General features: G+C 43.4%; 1 protein-coding gene across 1 annotated transcript in view; it reads right to left on the bottom strand.

Moving 5' to 3' along the window:
• The window catches only part of COL23A1 (collagen type XXIII alpha 1 chain), a 368,401-nt gene extending 356,463 nt beyond the window's left edge, over positions 1 to 11,938 (bottom strand). The window contains exon 1 of the mRNA XM_082453629.1: positions 5,397 to 11,938. Coding sequence (XP_082309755.1) covers positions 5,397 to 5,687 — 291 coding nt within the window. The 5' untranslated portion in view covers positions 5,688 to 11,938. The remainder of the gene's footprint in view (positions 1 to 5,396) is intronic.
• Between the last annotated feature and the right edge of the window lie 6,310 nt (positions 11,939 to 18,248).

Genomic DNA, 18,248 nt, shown 5'->3' with positions numbered 1-18,248 from the left:
ACTCCTGGTCCTTTCAGCTCCAGTGGGGTACACGCAGACGTGCACAGGTGCACACAACCCCCACCCCCTCCCCCGCAGAGATCAGAGATGCTGCCTGGCTCATCTCAGTGACTGGTGCAGGTCATCCATATTGACCATTGGAGTGAATCAGGGGGACTATCGGGAAAGAGAAACTCTAATGCTGAGGATAGGGACCTGGAGCTGCTGACAGTTGCTCTGCCACTTCATGGGAAAGAGTGAGGGCATCCTTGACAAATATGGAGCCAACACAAAGAAACACAAAATCAAGGCACCTCTAGCTGTGCCTGAGCAGACATTTCCCTGGACATTTCAGTTAAATTCCCTTTTTAATTAAGCCAGTCTGAGTTGGGGTCCTTTCACGTTGCTATTTGAAAGTATAGGGATCCAAAGGCAACTAGAAAGGTGGACTCTAATGAGATGATGCTCAATGAAGGTAAAAGAGACACCCTGCTCTGGGGACCATGATTCTTCCATGATCCTCTGGAAGGGGATTTGGAGGCCACAGTGAGATATGGCTGTTGAAAAAGCCAAGGGGGCCTGTGGCCAGGATTGGGGTGAGGAGGGGGAGCACAGCTGCCTAGGCACACCTGATGGGTACAGGGCACCACACATGTTTTCAGGTGCACTGATCTCCTTGGTCCTCGGAGTGGCTGGGCCAGTTCCCTCCAGTCCGAGCAGCCTCTTCCACTTACTGCAGGGTGATGTGCAGGTGTCATCATTTTTTGTGTATGCCATGATGTGGAAAGAGTTGGAAAGCAGGACCCTAGAGTGCCATCCCCAGTGAGGAGGCCACTCCAGTCAGTCACTTTGGGATCAGAACAGCATGCACTTAAGGGTTAAAGACCACAAACTACAAAGCATGGGACTGAGCCAGAGAGAACACCAAATGCAACAACCTTTCCTTTGACTACTATGCTTAGATGCAGGGCTGGAGAGCAGGACCCTGAGGGAAACAGAAATTTCACAGCTGGGGAGTGTTCCCAAAGTGTGGAGCAGTGAAGGGGGTATGGTTATGAAAACTGTGGCAGTTCCACAGTTTTAAACAATAAACAATGGATGACTTCCCCCTCCCTCCACCCCCAGCCTGTCCTCCTCTAGGACGACATTCTAGGGTACCCATCTGACACTGTTGGTTGTTCCCCAATAGCCATTCCTAGGCTCCCTTCCTCACAAAGCTACAATTTTGTTCCACTGGCAACATGCCCAGACTCAGAGGATTCGTCAAGCTTGGCCAAAGCCTCCTGTGGCAGCCCCATCACCCTTGACAGGATGATGATGATCACTGGCCCTGGTTCTGGCTGGTGGCTATAAGGAAAGTTCCCTGACTCAAATGAAAAAAAAGCCTCTTGAGAAGATAGCTTTTTCCTGCCCTCTTCCCTTCTACCTTGGCTATTCTTGTGTGAAGACATGTGCTTGGAGCTGCAGCAGCAATATTGTGACCATGAGGAAAGACCAAGAGAATGGCAGACAATGACCTGGCACCCCAGTCATGGCCAAGTCATTGAACTAACCCAGGATCTGCAGGCTGACTTCCAGGATTCTCAGGTTATGCAAGAGAATTCAATGACTGTACTGTTTAAGGAATCACACTGGGGGATTTTGGTACTCGCCATCAAAAGACTTACTGACCAACACTTTCCTCTGCATTATCTTATTTGCTCATCAGTACACAGGTAGTTGTGACCATCGTATTAGGGAAGAGGAAGCTGGAGCTCAGGAAGTTAAAGAGGTTAGATGCCAGGACTAGTAAATAGTGGGCCTGAAACCCCATTTATCATCTACCCCTCTCTGCCTGCTGGTATAAATTCATTCAGCTTACAGATCCCTGAACTTCAGGAGCGATGTTGCAAATCTTCAAAGCTAATGTGCAAAAGTCCAATTCAACAATTCCAAAATATATCTGTGAAAGGAATGCCCCAACAGTTGGCTCGTTCTAAACATGCTGCTATTATTATAAAGCTCTCCTAAACTTCTGCAAAAAAAAACAAGAAAAAAAAAAAAGAGTGGAGAGATAAAGTGAGCATGCCAGGAAGTAACTGGAAACTTTTTTGGTTTGGGAGCCAGGAAATGTCAAGGAAACAAATGTAGCTATGATTTACACTCCATCTCCAGTTGTGCCATGGGATTCAAAAATTGGCATTTTTATTAAAGCATACACCTTAGAGCAGTCCTGATAAGTGACAAGCTGCCACAGAGGCCAAATAAAGCTACATTTGATTCTGGGTTTTATGGTAACTTAACCAATATATATAGTTGATGGTAGGGAAGCAAAGGGCTTGAATTTTACCCTGAGTCTCTGGGTTTTTCTTGTTTTCAAACTGATTGGTCTGGAGAATGGAAGACCAACAGCCAACAATAAATCCATTGTAAGCTGAAAATAGTTTCCTCTGAATACAACTAAATATTTCTTTAATCCTTGCATTAAAATTTTTACTGTAGTATAGCAGCTATTTTATTTACTCTAAAATTTAAGCTTTTGTAATACTGTAACTACAGGTATAACTAATGAGGGGGGGTTGATTACCGAGGCAAGCTCTTTAAAGCACTTTAAAAGCATAATATCAGATGCTTGTTTTGCATTTATATTTTTGGGTCATACTGAAGATACTATTGTTAATGACTCTTGCTCAAAAATCTTGCTTTTATTTTCTGAAAACCATTTCTTTATTTTGTACCATGGGAAGGGTCTTTAATAATCATGAGTTATCATGAATATTTCTTTTTTGTAGCTTCTATATCTACATTATCAGGCACATCAGCCAGTCCCAAAGAAGTTATTTCACAGTTCTGTTCCCAAGGGAACAAAGACAGTGGGTCCCATATTAACGGTGGCTTCTGTTGGCTTATTTTTTATTTATTTTTTCTGACATTAAAGTTGTGTATGGTTGGCAAGGATCTCTATTCTCTGAAAACAAGATTGTTGGTAAAAGGACAAGCTGCAGGCATCCTCACATACACAACTACTTCAGCACAGGCTGAAAGGATGCTTCACTGAGAACAAATTAGAACTGAAAAACATGTTCAAGTACAAAGGTTCTTTCTTTAAGAGATTTTCAGTTCATTATTTATTTGTCCTTCATATCGAATAGTTTTTCTAAATTATCTTCACATCTATTTAAACCCAATTACCAACTCCCACTATGCACCTCCCATGAGTCCCCTCATCTCAGCCAGGGACTCTCAGGGTCACTGGCCAGGCCATGTACATTTCCCATCCAGTGACATTTGTGAGAAGAATGGCTAGGAGCAGGAACAGACTGGTGCCCTGGGAAAGAGATGCCTTTTCACAGCGATACTCAAAGAGCCAGAAGCTGAACCCCAACTGCATTCATAGTGTGGCATCTCCGATGCTCCAAGTAGAGACTCCTCAACACCAAACTTGGTTAGCTAGTAGCACGAAGTGCTAAGATGTGTCCTATGCTAATGGTATAGTCTGCAGAATGGTATAGCGAATTTCAAGTGGAAATCCCAGGATTTGACATTTTCCCTTCCCCTTACTAATGAAGAGGAAAGAAGTGGGGGGTGGGGTGGCGGGGGGGTGGTATGGAGAGAGAGAGAGAGAGAGAGAGAAACAGAGAGGGAGAGAGAGGGGGAATACTCTGCCCAATAACTCCTTGGAAGCAGGACGAAGCCTCCTGTGATCTGCATAGTTCAGGACTTGAAAATCTCAGCCGTGGTTGCTTTCCCAGGACTCTCCTCCCTATTAGAATGGACACAATTTGCAAGTTCCTTCTAAAAGGTTTTACTGGGATTTCTGATTTACTCAATCAAAGCTTGCAGTTTATTTTTTATTAAGTAAAAAGGGGCCCCTATTCGAAAGAACAGCCACAGTTATAGCACTAACAGGTAGAAATTTTACTGGCCCTCCATAAATCAATTCAACACCCTTGTCTCTAAGGATTTGCCAAAAGGCAATGGGCTGCAATTATGAAACCATCACCAGGAGTTGCCAGCAGAGCTCCAGAGAGATTTCTAAAATCTGCAGGCACTTTCAAGAGGAACATAGGAAATCATTTCATGAAGCAGCAATTTTGCCCAAAACCAAGTTAGAAGAGATGTAATACTGGCTTAAAGTGACTAAGAAATAGGTATGGTGAACACAAAAGGCATGGTACAGTCTTCCCCCATTCACCTTAAAGAATCCAAATTAACTCAAAAATGGATACACAGCTATTTTAATAAAGATCACAGCTGGGCACAGTTCAGGGGAAATGGTAGTAACAGCCTTGCCCATCCTCTCCTCTACCTTGAAACACTGTGGTGCTATTCAGACTACAGTTGAGGATGCCCCTTTGGGGAGTATGCTTGCGATCTTGGGGTAGTTGCCTTTCCTAGGAAGAAGAGGATGGCTCAGGCAAGGGAGGCCAGCACAACCAGAGGCGCTCTGGCCAGTCTACCACCACTGTTCTATGGGGAGGTGCCCTGCTGCACAAAAGCTGGAGGTTTTGATCAGCATGATGGGTGAGAGATTTGAAGTTCCAAATGTGGCTCCTGATTTGAAGACACATAGCAGCAACCTTAACAGAAGTGTCAGAGAGTCTCATATGATGCTTCCAGCAAGGAAACTCAGCATCTGCTGTGTCCACAATGCCCAGGTGGCATCGCCTAGGTGGCGTCGACCGAATCCAGAATCTGTATTTTTTGGCCCGGACTGTTTTTTATTCCCCTCACCCTGCCAAGCTGATGTTGGCACCCCCTCAGGTCTGGGTTGCCCTGGGTGAGCGCTGAGCCCAAGCAGCCCCAGGCACAGCACAGCATCTCCAAGATGGAGCTGTTCTGAAACACTTTCCTGAGGGGCCGGAGGGTGGACAGGGCAGGCTGGATTGACCATGTCTCTCCAAGGGCCCCGGCCAGGGTCTGACTGAGGTTTCCCGCCACCAGGAAACCTCCGGTCTGCTGGGGGTCCCACACCTCTGCAGGTATATCAGCGTTGGGAACAGTAGCTGCAACCAGTGACAGAAGTCACCACACACTTCCCGCAAGAGCTTCTTCATTATCTCGGCACAGGTAGGAAGGCAGGCGCTTAACGCAGGCGGGAAGCCACCGGTCCGAGCGCACACACCAGTGGAGACTCGCCCACACCAGTGGAGACTCGCCCCCAGATCTGTTATTTCAAAGTCCGCAGTCTTTCCTCTTCCTCCCCCTGCTCGTCCCCGAAACAGCCCTTCTAAGTTGTTTTTCACGCAGGCCGACCCTGAGGCTGGAGCGGGAACAGCAGGACCCCTCGGCCGCCAGCACCCCAGCCTCCCTCCCCACACAACCCCACCCCCGACCCCGCGCGGGCTGCTCGGGCGCTCACGGCTGGCGGGCGACCGCTCCTCACCGCGACGGCTCCCGGCGCACGGACACTCCCAGCCCCGCGCTCGGCGACTTACCTCGCGCAGCAGGCGCTCCAGTTGCGGCTCGGCCCAGGCGACCAGGGTGTTCGGCGACCCCGCGCGCCACAGCAGCTCCCGCTCTTCCTCGAGCGCCGCCACCCGGCCCTGCAGCGCGGCCGCCTGGACGCCCAGCAGCAGGCAGGCGACCGCCGAGCCGGCGGAGAGCAGCAGGCACAGCGCGCTCACCGCCCAGGCCCCAGCTGCCGTCGCGGGGCGCCCCGCGCCGCCGCCGCCGCCCGCCCGGCAGCCCTTCCGCGCGTCGCCGCCGGCGCCCTGGCCTGGACTCATGGTGTGCTCGTCGCGGGTGGACTCTCAGAGGGGACGGTGCACAGAGCCGGGTCCCTGGCTGAGCGTGCTGGAGCGTGCTGGAGCGTGCTGGAGCGTGCTGGAGAGCCCGAGGCACGAGGTCGGCCCGGCGCGGGGCTTGGCCTCCGGGCAGCAGCGGACCGCGGCGCACGCCCCCTTCCCTGCCGCCAGCTCCTCCACAGCGGCCACTTTGGGCAGTTTCCTCTATGCAAATAGACCCTGCCAGAAAAGGAGCCGGGACCCACCCAGGGGAGGAGCGGCCAGGCCGGCCCCGCGCGGCGAGGGGGCGGGGGCGGGGGCGGAAAGGGAGCTGGCTCCTCGGAGCCCCCCAGCGCGTACCTGGCTGACCCCGCGCGCAGCACTCATCTCCGCCCTCACCTGCCCTGGACGCCGGGTTGCACCCACTCCCGCGCATGCACCTCTGCGACTCCTCAGCCCGAGTTCCAGCTGCGATCCCAAGAGGTCTGTGGTGCACCCAGAGACTCAGAGCGCCTTCTGCAGCCTACCCTTGGCTGCGGCATCATTCATTTGTTGGGAAAATTCCCCTCGACTTGTGAATTAACCTGACACTGAAGTGTCAGAAGTTTTGAAGTACGAAACTTCAAACCCTGTGGAAAACTTAGTGAATCCTTTCTAGATGGTGCCCTAGCGCCGCTTGGTGGTGGAAAGCGACCTCTTGTGCATTCATACAGACACAGTCAGGGTCGGGATTGAGCCTAGTGGAAGGATGCCTCTTAGAATATTTAATACTCTCACCATTTATTATGTGCCAGACATGCGGTGCTGGAAACAAATTGTAAGACCTTGTTCCTGACCTAGAGAAGTCTTTCATTTGAGAAAATTGAGACTTTAACAAATGCAAAAGATAGGGAAAAAGAACTCCAACTTTTGATGAGCTGATGGCTTAATTCTGTAGTGGAAACACAACCTGGCCAAAAATAATCATCTAGTATGTACCACATTTAACCTATACTGCGATTCGGTTGCAAATGTACACCACAGGGTTAAAGTAGGAAAGCCTGAATGAGAATCAAATGGCCGGAACAGTCTTTTTCAAGAAAGGGGGGCAAGGCTGGAAGTCAAGCACATTCTCTGCTGGCTCAGATTCCTACCAGGATTTTGTATCCTAAAATGGGTCCCACATAACTCTCCCGCTAACTCCAGTAATAATCATATAAAAACAACAGACTTGCTTGGATCTTTGTAATTTGGGCAAATCCACAGCCGTTTTTGAAAAAAAGACCGGTTATATCTTCCCACTCTCTGGGTATCTTTGGATTTATTAGCGTCTTTGGACAGATTACTTATCTCTTAACAAACACTGCTGAGGACCTTCAGCTGACATATTCCTCCTCAATCCCTTAATTTAGAGGGGAAAATTACCTCCGAGATTGGAATAAAACAGAAATGGTTGGCATCTCACCTCTGCAACTTTGTAGCTGTGACCTTAGGTAACTTGGGGTCACAGTTAAGTGGTTATACAGAGATAGGTCTTGCTAAGATCTAGCATATGCCCAATAAATAGTCTGAAAAGTACTTGCTCAGCAAACTGGATTGTCTTCTTTGAAAAGAGGCCAACACCATATTACAAGTTGGCACATCGTTCTTGCTACAAACACATAGGCAAATTGCCCATCACCTGCATGTATTGTTCACCATATTCCAGAAGCTTCTGTGTATCATGTATCAAACAAGCCAAGCTCATTGGTCTCTTTAGCCTTTGCCCTTGCCTACCGCCTCACTATCTGGAATATCCTGCTCTCAGATCTTTGAGCAAGCTCCTCCTTCAGGTCAAGGTCCTCAGGTCCTTAAACCTCACTATCTCCAAAAGACCTACCCAGACTGTCCAATCTAAGGAGGCTTCATTTGCAGTCCTCAGAAGGATTACTCAGGGAGATCATTTATCACTGTTTGAAGTTACCTTTTTATTAACAAGACAAAGTTACCCATTTGTCTTGTTCACCACTGTTTTCTCAAAGAGCAGTACAGGATCTGGCAAATATTTGTCAAGTGAATTAAGGAAAGGCGAAAATATGTTTACTGTCTACAGCTTAATTTAAAAGGCAAGGAAGAAAATACTCTATTTTGTAAGTTGGGGTCCTGGAAGGAACAGATGGCATCCTCAGACTGAAGACAGTCTGATTGTAGAGACTGTCTACATGGTGGGGCAGATTAAGGGAAGCCAACAGGGGATGTTGAAGAAGCACTCTGGAGTATAAACAGTGGAAGGCCATTACCATCTCTAGCTACAGGGGGGAGAAGAAGGAACTGTGTGGGAACCCTGTGAATGCTCAGAGCTAAACAAAGGTCAGCTCAACAGGAGCTGTGGCCTTTGGTTAAGGGATACCACTTCTGCAAAACCATGGCTTGGAAGGTAAGGAGCTGGGGGATAATCTCTCTCTCCTCTTACTCTCTGATCTGCTGGGCCTCCCACTGACCAAACCTACAGGACAAGGGAGGCCAGATGATGCAATGCAAAGAGGTCAGTCTCCTAAGGGCAGAGAGCTGAGTCAGAGTGGTGGAGAGCAGAGCTGGGGGATGGGCAGGAATCCACTGCATTCCCTAACATGCATCTAGATTACCAAGGTCAATCTAGCTACTGCTGCCTCTGAAATGGCTAACCTGTCAGCGATAGGCACTAGTCCTCAGGGAGACCAACTGGCTACTTGGTGGCAAACCAACTACTTTGAACTCCCTTCATCCCAGAAGGGCCAGCAATTTGTCCCTCACAGGGATGGATAGCTATACTAGGTATGGGCTTGTCTTCCCTGTTTGCAGAGCCTCAGCCAGCACCACTATCCATACAGATTCCCCATTCCACAGGTATGGAGTCCTATATAACAGAGCATCCAACCAGGGAACCCACTTTACAGCAGAGTAAGAGGAGGAGTGAGCCCATGACCATGGAATCCACTGGTTGTATTACATCCTGCACCAGCCAGAAGCAGCCAGCCTCACAGAACACTGGAACTGCCTTTTGAAGGCACAGGTGAAGCACCAACTCAGAGTATTCAGAGACAGTATGCTAAAAGACTGCAGTGCCATCTTTCAGGATGTGGAATATGCATTAAATGAGGGACCTCTACATGACACTTTTTTTCCAATAATGCATGGGTCCAGGAACCAAGGGGTAGAAGCAAGAGTAGCTCCACTCACCATCACGCCCCGTGACTCACTGGGGGATTTTGTGCTTGCTGTCCTCACAAAGCTGGGTCCTGCAGGGTTGGAGGTCCTACTTCTCAAGAGTGTTACACTTGCCAGGGCACACAGCAAGGGTCCATTCAACTATAAGCTATGGCTGCCCCCCAGGGCACTTTGAACTCTGTGTCCATGGACCTGAAGTCTAAGAGTCACCATTTTGGCAGGAGTAACTGACCCTCAAAGTAGGGAGAGGAGGCTGCATTTATACAGTGGGGACAGGGAGGAATATGCCAGGCACCTGCTGGCACTCCTTTGCCCATCCTAACTGTAAATAGCAAGTGCAGTAACCCAGCCTGATGATTGTCAAGGGCTCAGACTCTTCAGGATAAAAGGGCATTATAAAATATTTTATTAAAAAGGGATTACTTGGGTCAGATAGGGTTGATAACCACTGCATAAGATTATAAGTAATGTTGATAATGAAGAGGTTCAGATATATTCAAAATGCTCTGTTTAAGAAGGCAGGGGGTACTTAAACATTTTTTTAAAATTTCCAACAAAAACGGTTCAAATTAAGCTTTAAGGCATAAAAGGATAAGTTTCAATTACATGAGGAAATTGTTACTTAGAAAAGGCAGTATGATATTGTGGAAAAAGCATCAGGCATTGATGTATAATGCCTAGATTCCAGTTCTGGCTCCACTAATAGCTCACAGCTACTTACTATTTCAGACCCCCAGTTTTCTAGTTTGCAAAATGGATATACCAACAGGGACTAGGCTCAGTCTATCTGAAACTAGAAAACTAGACAAACTATATGAAATGGCAGTTTTCAAGATACTGGACATCAGGCAATGAAGGACAGTGACCCTTGGGAGATGGGGGAAAAATGAAGTGAGCCCAAGGATTGTCCCAGCTTACTCTCTGGAGAGATGTTTTCAGGCCACAGTGCAGGGAGGGGGACCCAGGCAGAGCCACCCTAAGGTGAAGGAACTGCAAGTCCAAAGAAGCTGAGGCAGTTAGAATTTGCAGGGTAGAGGACTGCAGAGCAGAGCTGCACACAGAGAGAGAACTCTCCACCTGAGATCATCACATTTGTGAGGAAACTACTGGGGCCAGGACAGAACCACTCAAAAGGATGAGACTCTAATTAGAGAGGAAGCAATCCCCACAGCTCACACAGACCAGGGATAGCTCTTCTTCCCACCAGCCAGCATGGAAAACCTTATAATTCAGAGGGCATTGGGTAGAGTACTCAAAAGATTTTGCATCAGTAGTGGGGATAAACTAGCTCTAGACTAAATGCTGCTCTGGTCCTGCCTAACAAAGCTTAAACCCCAAACCTGAAAAAATCAAAATGATTCAAGTAATTTAATCATGTTCCATAATAAAGCTCAAGTGAATATAAAAATACCCAATAACCAACAAGGTAAAACAAAAAGCCAAAATTACCAGGCACACAAAACAGCAAGAATATATGACCCATGATAGGAGAAAAAGCAATCAATCAAAACCACCTCAGAAATGAAAGAGATGATAGCATTAGCAGATAAGGATATTAAAGGTTATACCTGTATTCTATATGTTCAAGGAACTAAGAAGAGAGACTGAACATGTTAAGTAGAGACAAAGATTTTTGTTAAAAGATCTAATCTAGAGACTAAAATGACAATGTTTGAGATGAAAATTAAACTGTATGGGATTAAAGGCAGGTTAGACACAGCAGAAGATTAATGAAGTTGAAAATATAGCAGTAGATGGGACTTCCCTGGTGGCGCAGTGGTTAAGAATCCTCCTGCCAATGCAGGGGACACGGGTTCAAGCCCTGGTCTGGGAAGATCCCACATGCCACGGAGCAACTAAGCCCGTGCGTCACAACTACTGAGCCTGCGCTCTAGAGCCCATGAGCCACAACTACTGAGCCCATGTGCCACAACTACTGAGCCTGTGCTCTAGAGCCCAGAAGCCACAACTACTGAGCCTGTGTGCCACAACTACTGAAGCCCGTGCGCCTAGAGCCCATGCTCTGCAACAAGAGAAGCCACCGCAGTGAGAAGCCTGCGCACCGCAACGAAGAGTAGCCCCTGCTCACTGCAAATAGAGAAAGCCCACGCGCAGCAATGGAGATCCAACACAGCCAAATAAATAAATAATAAATGTTTTTTAAAAAAGGAAAATATAGCAGTAGAAACTATCTAAAATGAAACAGAAGGAAAAAGCTTGAAAAACAAACAAACAAAAAGAACATCTATTATCTCTTTAAAAGATAATAGATGGCTTAAGGCAAAAATAACAATGTATTGCAGGGTTTTAACATATGGCTAAGTAAAATGTATGGCAAAATGGTATAAAGCCCAGGAGGGGGAAATGGTAGTTTACTGTTACAAGATTCTTTTACTCTATGTGACATAGTATAATGTCAATTACAAGCATACTGTGATAAGGATGTATACTACAAACTCTAAAGCAAATGCTAAACACACACACACACACGCACACACACACACACACACACACACACACACACACAGTTTAGCTAATAAACCAGCTAATAAAGTAGAATTATGAAAAATACTCAGTTCAAAATAAAGCAGAAAAAGGAAAATGGGAAGAAATGGGAAAAATAAAAAATAGGAAGATGGTAATCTAAACCCCAAAATATCAAAAATCCCATTAACTATAAATGGTCTAAACACAACTAACAGGCAAAGACTGTGGCAAATATACACAATGGAATATTACTCAGCCATAAAAAGAAACGAAATTGAGTTATTTGTACTGAGGTGGATGGACCTAGAATCTGTCATACAGAGTGAAGTAAGTCAGAAGGAGAAAACAAATATCACATGCTAACACATATATATGGAATCTAAAAAAAAAAAAAATGGTCATGAAGAACCTAGGGGCAAGATGGGAATAAAGATGCAGACCTACTAGAGAATGGACTTGAGGATATGGGGAGGGGGAAGGGTAAGCTGGGACAAAGTGAGAGAGTGGCATGGACATATATACACTACCAAACGTAAAATAGATAGCTAGTGGGAAGCAGCCGCATAGCACAGGGAGATCAGTTCAGTGCTTTGTGACCACCTAGAGGGGTGGGAGAGGGAGGGGGGGAGGGAGGGAGACAAGAGGGAAGAGATATGGGGATATATATATATGTATAACTGATTCACTTTGTTATAAAGCAGAAACTAACACACCATTGTAAAGCAATTATACTCCAACAAAGAGGTTTAAAAAAAAAAAGATTGTCAGATTAGATAAAAATGCAAGACCCAGATATATACTTCCTACATAAAACACTTCATAGATAAATAAATAAATAAATAAATGGATGGAAAAAAGATGTACCATGGTAACATAAAAATGGAAATAGTATCTATTTGTGCTAATTTCATATGGTTCCTATAGGACTAAAACCAAAAGTATAGGAAAATCATTTATAGACTATAGAATACTGTATAAATCAAGAATATAGGGTAGGGCTTCCCTGGTGGCGCAGTGGTTGAGAATCTGCCTGCCAATGCAGGGGACACGGGCTCAAGCCCTGGTCTGGGAAGATCCCACATGCCGTGGAGCAACTGGGCCCGTGAGCCACAACTACTGAGCCTGTGCATCTGGAGCCTGTGCTCCTCAACAAGAGAGGCCGTGACAGTGAGAGGCCCGCGCGCTGCGATGAAGAGTGGCCCCCGCTCGCCGCAACTAGAGAAGGCCCTCGCACAGAAATGAAGACCCAACACAGTCAAAAAAATAAATAAATGAATTAATTTAAAAAAAATGTTTCTGTGGTGTCTGTCCTGTGGAAAGCACAGACAAATACAACTCACATAGTGCCTAGCCAAAAAGATATAGATTAAAAAAAAAAAAAAAGAAGAAAAAAGAATATAGGGTATAAATCAAGAAATGGTGAAAATAATAGCTACTTTATATAAATTACCTTATTTAATCCTCACAACCACTCTTGGGAAGTTAGGTATTAGTATTTCAACTCATAGATGAGACTACAGAGAATACCTAATTTGTCTACCTATACAGGGAATCCCAGGGTGTAAATTCAATTTGACTCTGCAGGCAAGCATTGTCACACAAGTCATATTGTTCTCATGTGTGCAATTATTGTGAGGACACACAAAATAACTCAAATGTTCCTAAAAATAATTTGAAAAAATATTAAAAAATAATAGCAAGATCTTTTAAAATTAAACTCCTCTATTAATGACATACTCTAATCATTTAGGCCTTATCAATCATTCTCAAAACTGTACCTACCCATGTTGCCTTTAGTTAAGAGTAAATCCAGCGGCATTTAAAAGCACTGGGTTTTTTAAAAAAGGTATCCAAATTGGAAGGGAAGAGGGAAAATTGTCATTATATGCAGATCACAATGATACTCTATATAGAAAACCATAAAGACTCCACACAAAAGCTATTAGAACTGATAAATGAATTCAGCAAGGTAGCAGGATATAAGATTAACATACAGAAATCTGTTGCACTTCTTTACACTAATAATGACATATCAGAAAGAGTAAGTAAAAAACCAATTCATTTTATAATCACATCAAAAACAAAAAACAACAAAAAACCTAGGAATAAACCTGACCAAGGAGGTGAAAAACTTATTCACTGAGAACTGTGAAACATTGATAAAAGAAACTGAAGATGATTCAAAGAAATGGAAAGATATCCCATGTTCTCGAAGTGGAAGAATTAATATTGTTAAAACGTCCATACTACCCAAACCAATCTACAAATTTAATGCGACCCCTATCAAATTATCCATGACATTTTTCACAGAATTAGAATAAATAATCCTAAAATTTATACAGAATCACAAAAGACCCAGATTTGCCAAAGCATCCTGAGGAAAAAGAACAAAGCTGGAGGCATAACCCTCCCAGAATTCAGACAATACTACAAAAGCTACAGTAATCAAAACAGTGTGGTATGGGCACAAAAAAAGACATGGATCAATGGAACAGAATACAGAGCCCAGAAATAAACCTACCCACTTATGGTCAATTAATCTTCGACAAAGGAGGCAAGAATATACAATGGAGAAAAGGCAGTCTCTTCAGCAAGTGGTGTTGGGAAAGCTGGACAGTCAGCTGCATGTAAATCAATGAAGTTAGAACACTCCCTCACACTATACAAAAAAATAAACTCAAAATAGCTTAAAGACTTAAATATAAGACATGACACCATAAAACTCCTAGAAGAGAACATAGGCAAAACATTCTCTGACATAAATCATAGCAATGTTTTCTTCGGACAGCCTCCCAAGGCAAAAGAAATAAAAGCAAAAATAAACAAATGGGACCTAATCAAACTTATAAGCTTTTGCACAGCAAAGGAAACCATAAACAAAACAAAAATACAACCTATGGACTAGGAGAAAATATTTGCAAATGATGTGACCAATAAGGGCTTAATTTTCAAAATATACAAACAGCTCATACAACTCAATAACAAAAAACCCAACTACCCAATCAAAAAATGGACCTAAATAGACATTTCTCCAAAGACATCCAGATGGCCAACAGGCACACAAAAAGATGCTCAACATTGCTAATTATTAGAGAAATGCAAATCAAAACTACTGAGGTATCACCTCCACCAGTCAGAATTGCCATCATCAAAAAGTTTACAAAAAATAAATGCTGGAGAGGGTGTGGAGAAAAGGGAACCCTCCTACACTGTTGGTGGGAACATAATTTGGTGCAGCCACTATGGAAAACAGTATGGAGGTTTCTCAAAAAACTAAAAATAGAACTACCATATGATCCAGCAATCCCACTCCTGGGCATATACCCAGAAAAGATGAAAATGAATTCTAATTTGAAAGGACACATGCACCCCAATGTTCATAGCAGCACTATTTACAATAGCCAAGACATGGAAGCAGCCTAAGTGTCCTTCAACAGATGAGTGGATACACAGACACACACAGACACAGACACACAGCAATATTACTCAGCCATGAAAAAGGAATGAAAAATGGCATTTGCAGCAACATGGATGGACCTAGAGGTTATCATACTAAGTGAATAAGTCAAAGAAAATATATGATATAACTTATATGTGGAATCTAAAAAGATGATACAAATGAACTTATGTACAAAACAGAAATAGACTCACAGACATAGAAAACAAACTTATGGTTACCAAAGGGGAAGGGGGGTAGGGATAAATTAGGAGTTTGGGATTAACAGATACACACTACTATATATAAAATAAATGACAAGGACCTACTGTATAGCACTGTGAAGTATATTCAATATCTTGTAATAACCTATAATGGAAAAGAATCTGAAAAGGAATATATATATATACACACATATATATGTATATATACTACTGAATCACTTTGCTGTATACTTGAAACTAACACTTCAATAAAAATAAAATTCAAAGCTCATGATAAAAAAAAAGCAGCACTGTTTTTTTTTAAGTTAAAAAACCCTTAATTTTCATTTATATTTGTAATGGGAAACATTTTAAGTCACTGGGAGGAGGGGGTTCATGGGAACTCCTCCAAATCTACAATTAATCTTTAATCTCTTTACATGTAACTGCTGTTGATAGTATCTAAAGAACTAGACCTATGAGGTGTCTGCTCCTTTGGATCCTAAGGATGGTTTCAAGTCTTTACAATTAAATCTATGCTAAAGTCTTTTAATTATATATAACTTCTCCCTAACTTCTCCCCAGAATTGCAACATTTAAAAATAAACTAAAACCAGGAAAGGAGTGAATGTAAGAAAATGTATCTGAATAGTTGACCATTCTTGATTGGTTAAAAAAAAAAAAATTCTTTGAAAATTCTATTCCCCCTTCCAGTTTCAGTGAAATGTCACAATAAAAACTGCTATGATAGGGAGCCAAAAGTAGAATTCTTGATAGTTTTGTAATTCCTGGTACTCTAAAGAGGAACAACCAACATTATTGGGAAAATTAAAAAAACATGAAGTCACCTGGGTTAAAGCATTTATAGAAAACAAAGTAACTGCTATTTACTAGGGGTTAAAGCATTTATAGAAAACAAAGTACATAACTGCTATTTACTAGTGGGACTACTAAAAGCCAGGTAATCTGCTAGATTAAAAAATTTTTTAAAAAAATTTTTGGCTGTGTTGGGTCTCTGTTGCTGCGTGCGGGCTTTCTCTAGTTGTGGTGAGCGGGGGCTACTCTTCATTGTGGTGTGCGGGCTTCTCACTGTTGCGGCTTCTCTTGTTGCAGAGCACGGGCTCTAGGTGCATGGGCTTCCGTAGTTGCAGTGCGTGGGCTCAGTAGTTGTGGTGCACGGGCTTAGTTGCTCCGCGGCTTGTGGGATTTTCCCGGACCAGGGATTGAACCTGTGTCCCCTGCATTGGCTATTGGATAACAGATATTATCCCTAAGTAATTCCAAGTAAGGAAGTACAGTTACTTTAAAGTAACTAACTCCTCCAAACACAGAGAAGACCTGGGACTAAAGTTGAAACCATGCTGGTAAGAAGTCTGAGCTCTTTTAATTCATTGAACTGCTATCCCAAAGAATTAACAGACAGGTAAGAAATGAACAAAAAGGGCCAGGATGCTTCTTTATATTTCAATTTCAATCTACAGGCTTGACTAGATCCAAGTTCAATTTTTTTGTTTTAAAGGCAGTGATACCCCACAGGTGCTGTGTATTTCCTATTGCATCACCTCAGAAGCATATCAACACATCCATCTGGTTGTCAACCTGAGGTTCAGCCTGATCCCTTCATTATAAAGTTCTCCATCAGTTTTCCCCTCATGGTTTTAGCATCCACTGATGATTGGTGCCCAAATATATTATTTCATAAAGAGTAGCAACACAGTGTATTTCTAACGTCCCTTCTGTATTTATCAGAAGGAATACTACAAAAAATCTTCCTTTCATTAACCATCAGTTTACAGGATAAGTGGGGACTAGAGGAAAGGACACCACTCCAATGAAATATTGAATATGGGAAATTCTCTAAAGACAAATGACCAAGTTTCAATTAGCAAAGAAATAAAAAGGGGAGAAAAAAAGGCACATAGTGATTAAGAAATCTGAGACAAATTAGCTGTGTGGACCCTGACTGGGTACTGATTCAAACTAACTTAAAAGAACTCTTTAGACAATCATGAAACTTTATAGACTCTACCAGATAAGGAATTATTTTGTTAGGTGTGATACTGGCATTAAAAACTCACGTTAAAAGATATACAGTACAGAAATATGGATGAAATGGTATCTGACATTTGTACTTAAATGCAACAGGAAAATAAGTTGGGGAACTGATGAAACAAAATTTGCAAAATGTTTTTAATTTTTTAAGCTGGGCTATATATATTTAGAGGTTCATTATTCAACTTTTGCATTATATTTTTAAAAATCACTAACATAAAACTGGCCGCAAAGGCTGGACTGGCCAAAGAGTTGTAAAACCAACCTGACTTAAAACTTTACCTTCCCTCTATAAAAAAATGGAAAAAATAAAACCAATTAACCAAACAAAACTTTAGATTAAGGATTTTGCTGGATATAGCAACCTCTCAAAAATCGTGATCAAATGATCAACTCAAAATTTTAAGAATTAAAATTGTTTCTACCTATTTATTTGCAAACGTGCAATCTACTAAGCCAACAATTACTGATGCTATTAATACTGTTACTGACTCATGAATTCTTCTGTTCTATTTGAAAAGGTCGCCTTTTTTTGTTGTTGGCTGCTTGGCATGTGGGATCTTAGTTCCCTGACCAGGGATTGAACCAGTGCCCCCTGCAGTGGAAGCAGAGTCGTAACCACTGGACCACCAGGGAATTCCCTGAAAATGCAGCTTGTTAAACAAAGTACTAGATGTTCAAATTTACAAATTTTTTTAAACTTATTTTTGGCTGTGTTGGGTCTTCATTGCTGCATGCGGGCTTTCTCTAGTTGCGGTGAGTGGGGGCTACTCTTCGTTGCGGTGCGCAGGCTTCTCATTGTGGTGGCTTCTCTTGTGGAGCACGGGCTCTAGGCATGCGGTCTTCAGCACTTGCAGCACATGGGCTCAGTAGTTGTGGCTCTCGGGCTCTAGAGCTCAGGCTCAGCAGTTGTGGCGCACCAACTTAGTTGCTTCACGCCATGTGGGATCTTCCCGGACCGGGACTCGAACCCGCATCATCTGCACTGGCAGGCGGATTCTTAACCACTGCACCACCAGGGAAGTCCCTGGATGTTTAAACTTAAAATACCTTACTTGCACCAAATTTTGTGGGAATCAGAAATTTCAAACTGGAAATGAGTTAAAAAGCCAGGCCACTAACTGACGAAGTGTTTCTTCATTCCAGGATGTCAAGATAAGTTTAAATATAGGTTATCTGCCTGTCTACCTAAAACAGAGTATATTTTCAAATTATCATACC

This window comes from Balaenoptera physalus, assembly GCF_965194825.1.
Source record: "Balaenoptera physalus genome assembly, chromosome: 3".
Lineage (NCBI taxonomy): Eukaryota > Metazoa > Chordata > Mammalia > Artiodactyla > Balaenopteridae > Balaenoptera > Balaenoptera physalus.
This window is presented reverse-complemented; position numbering and strand designations above follow the sequence as displayed.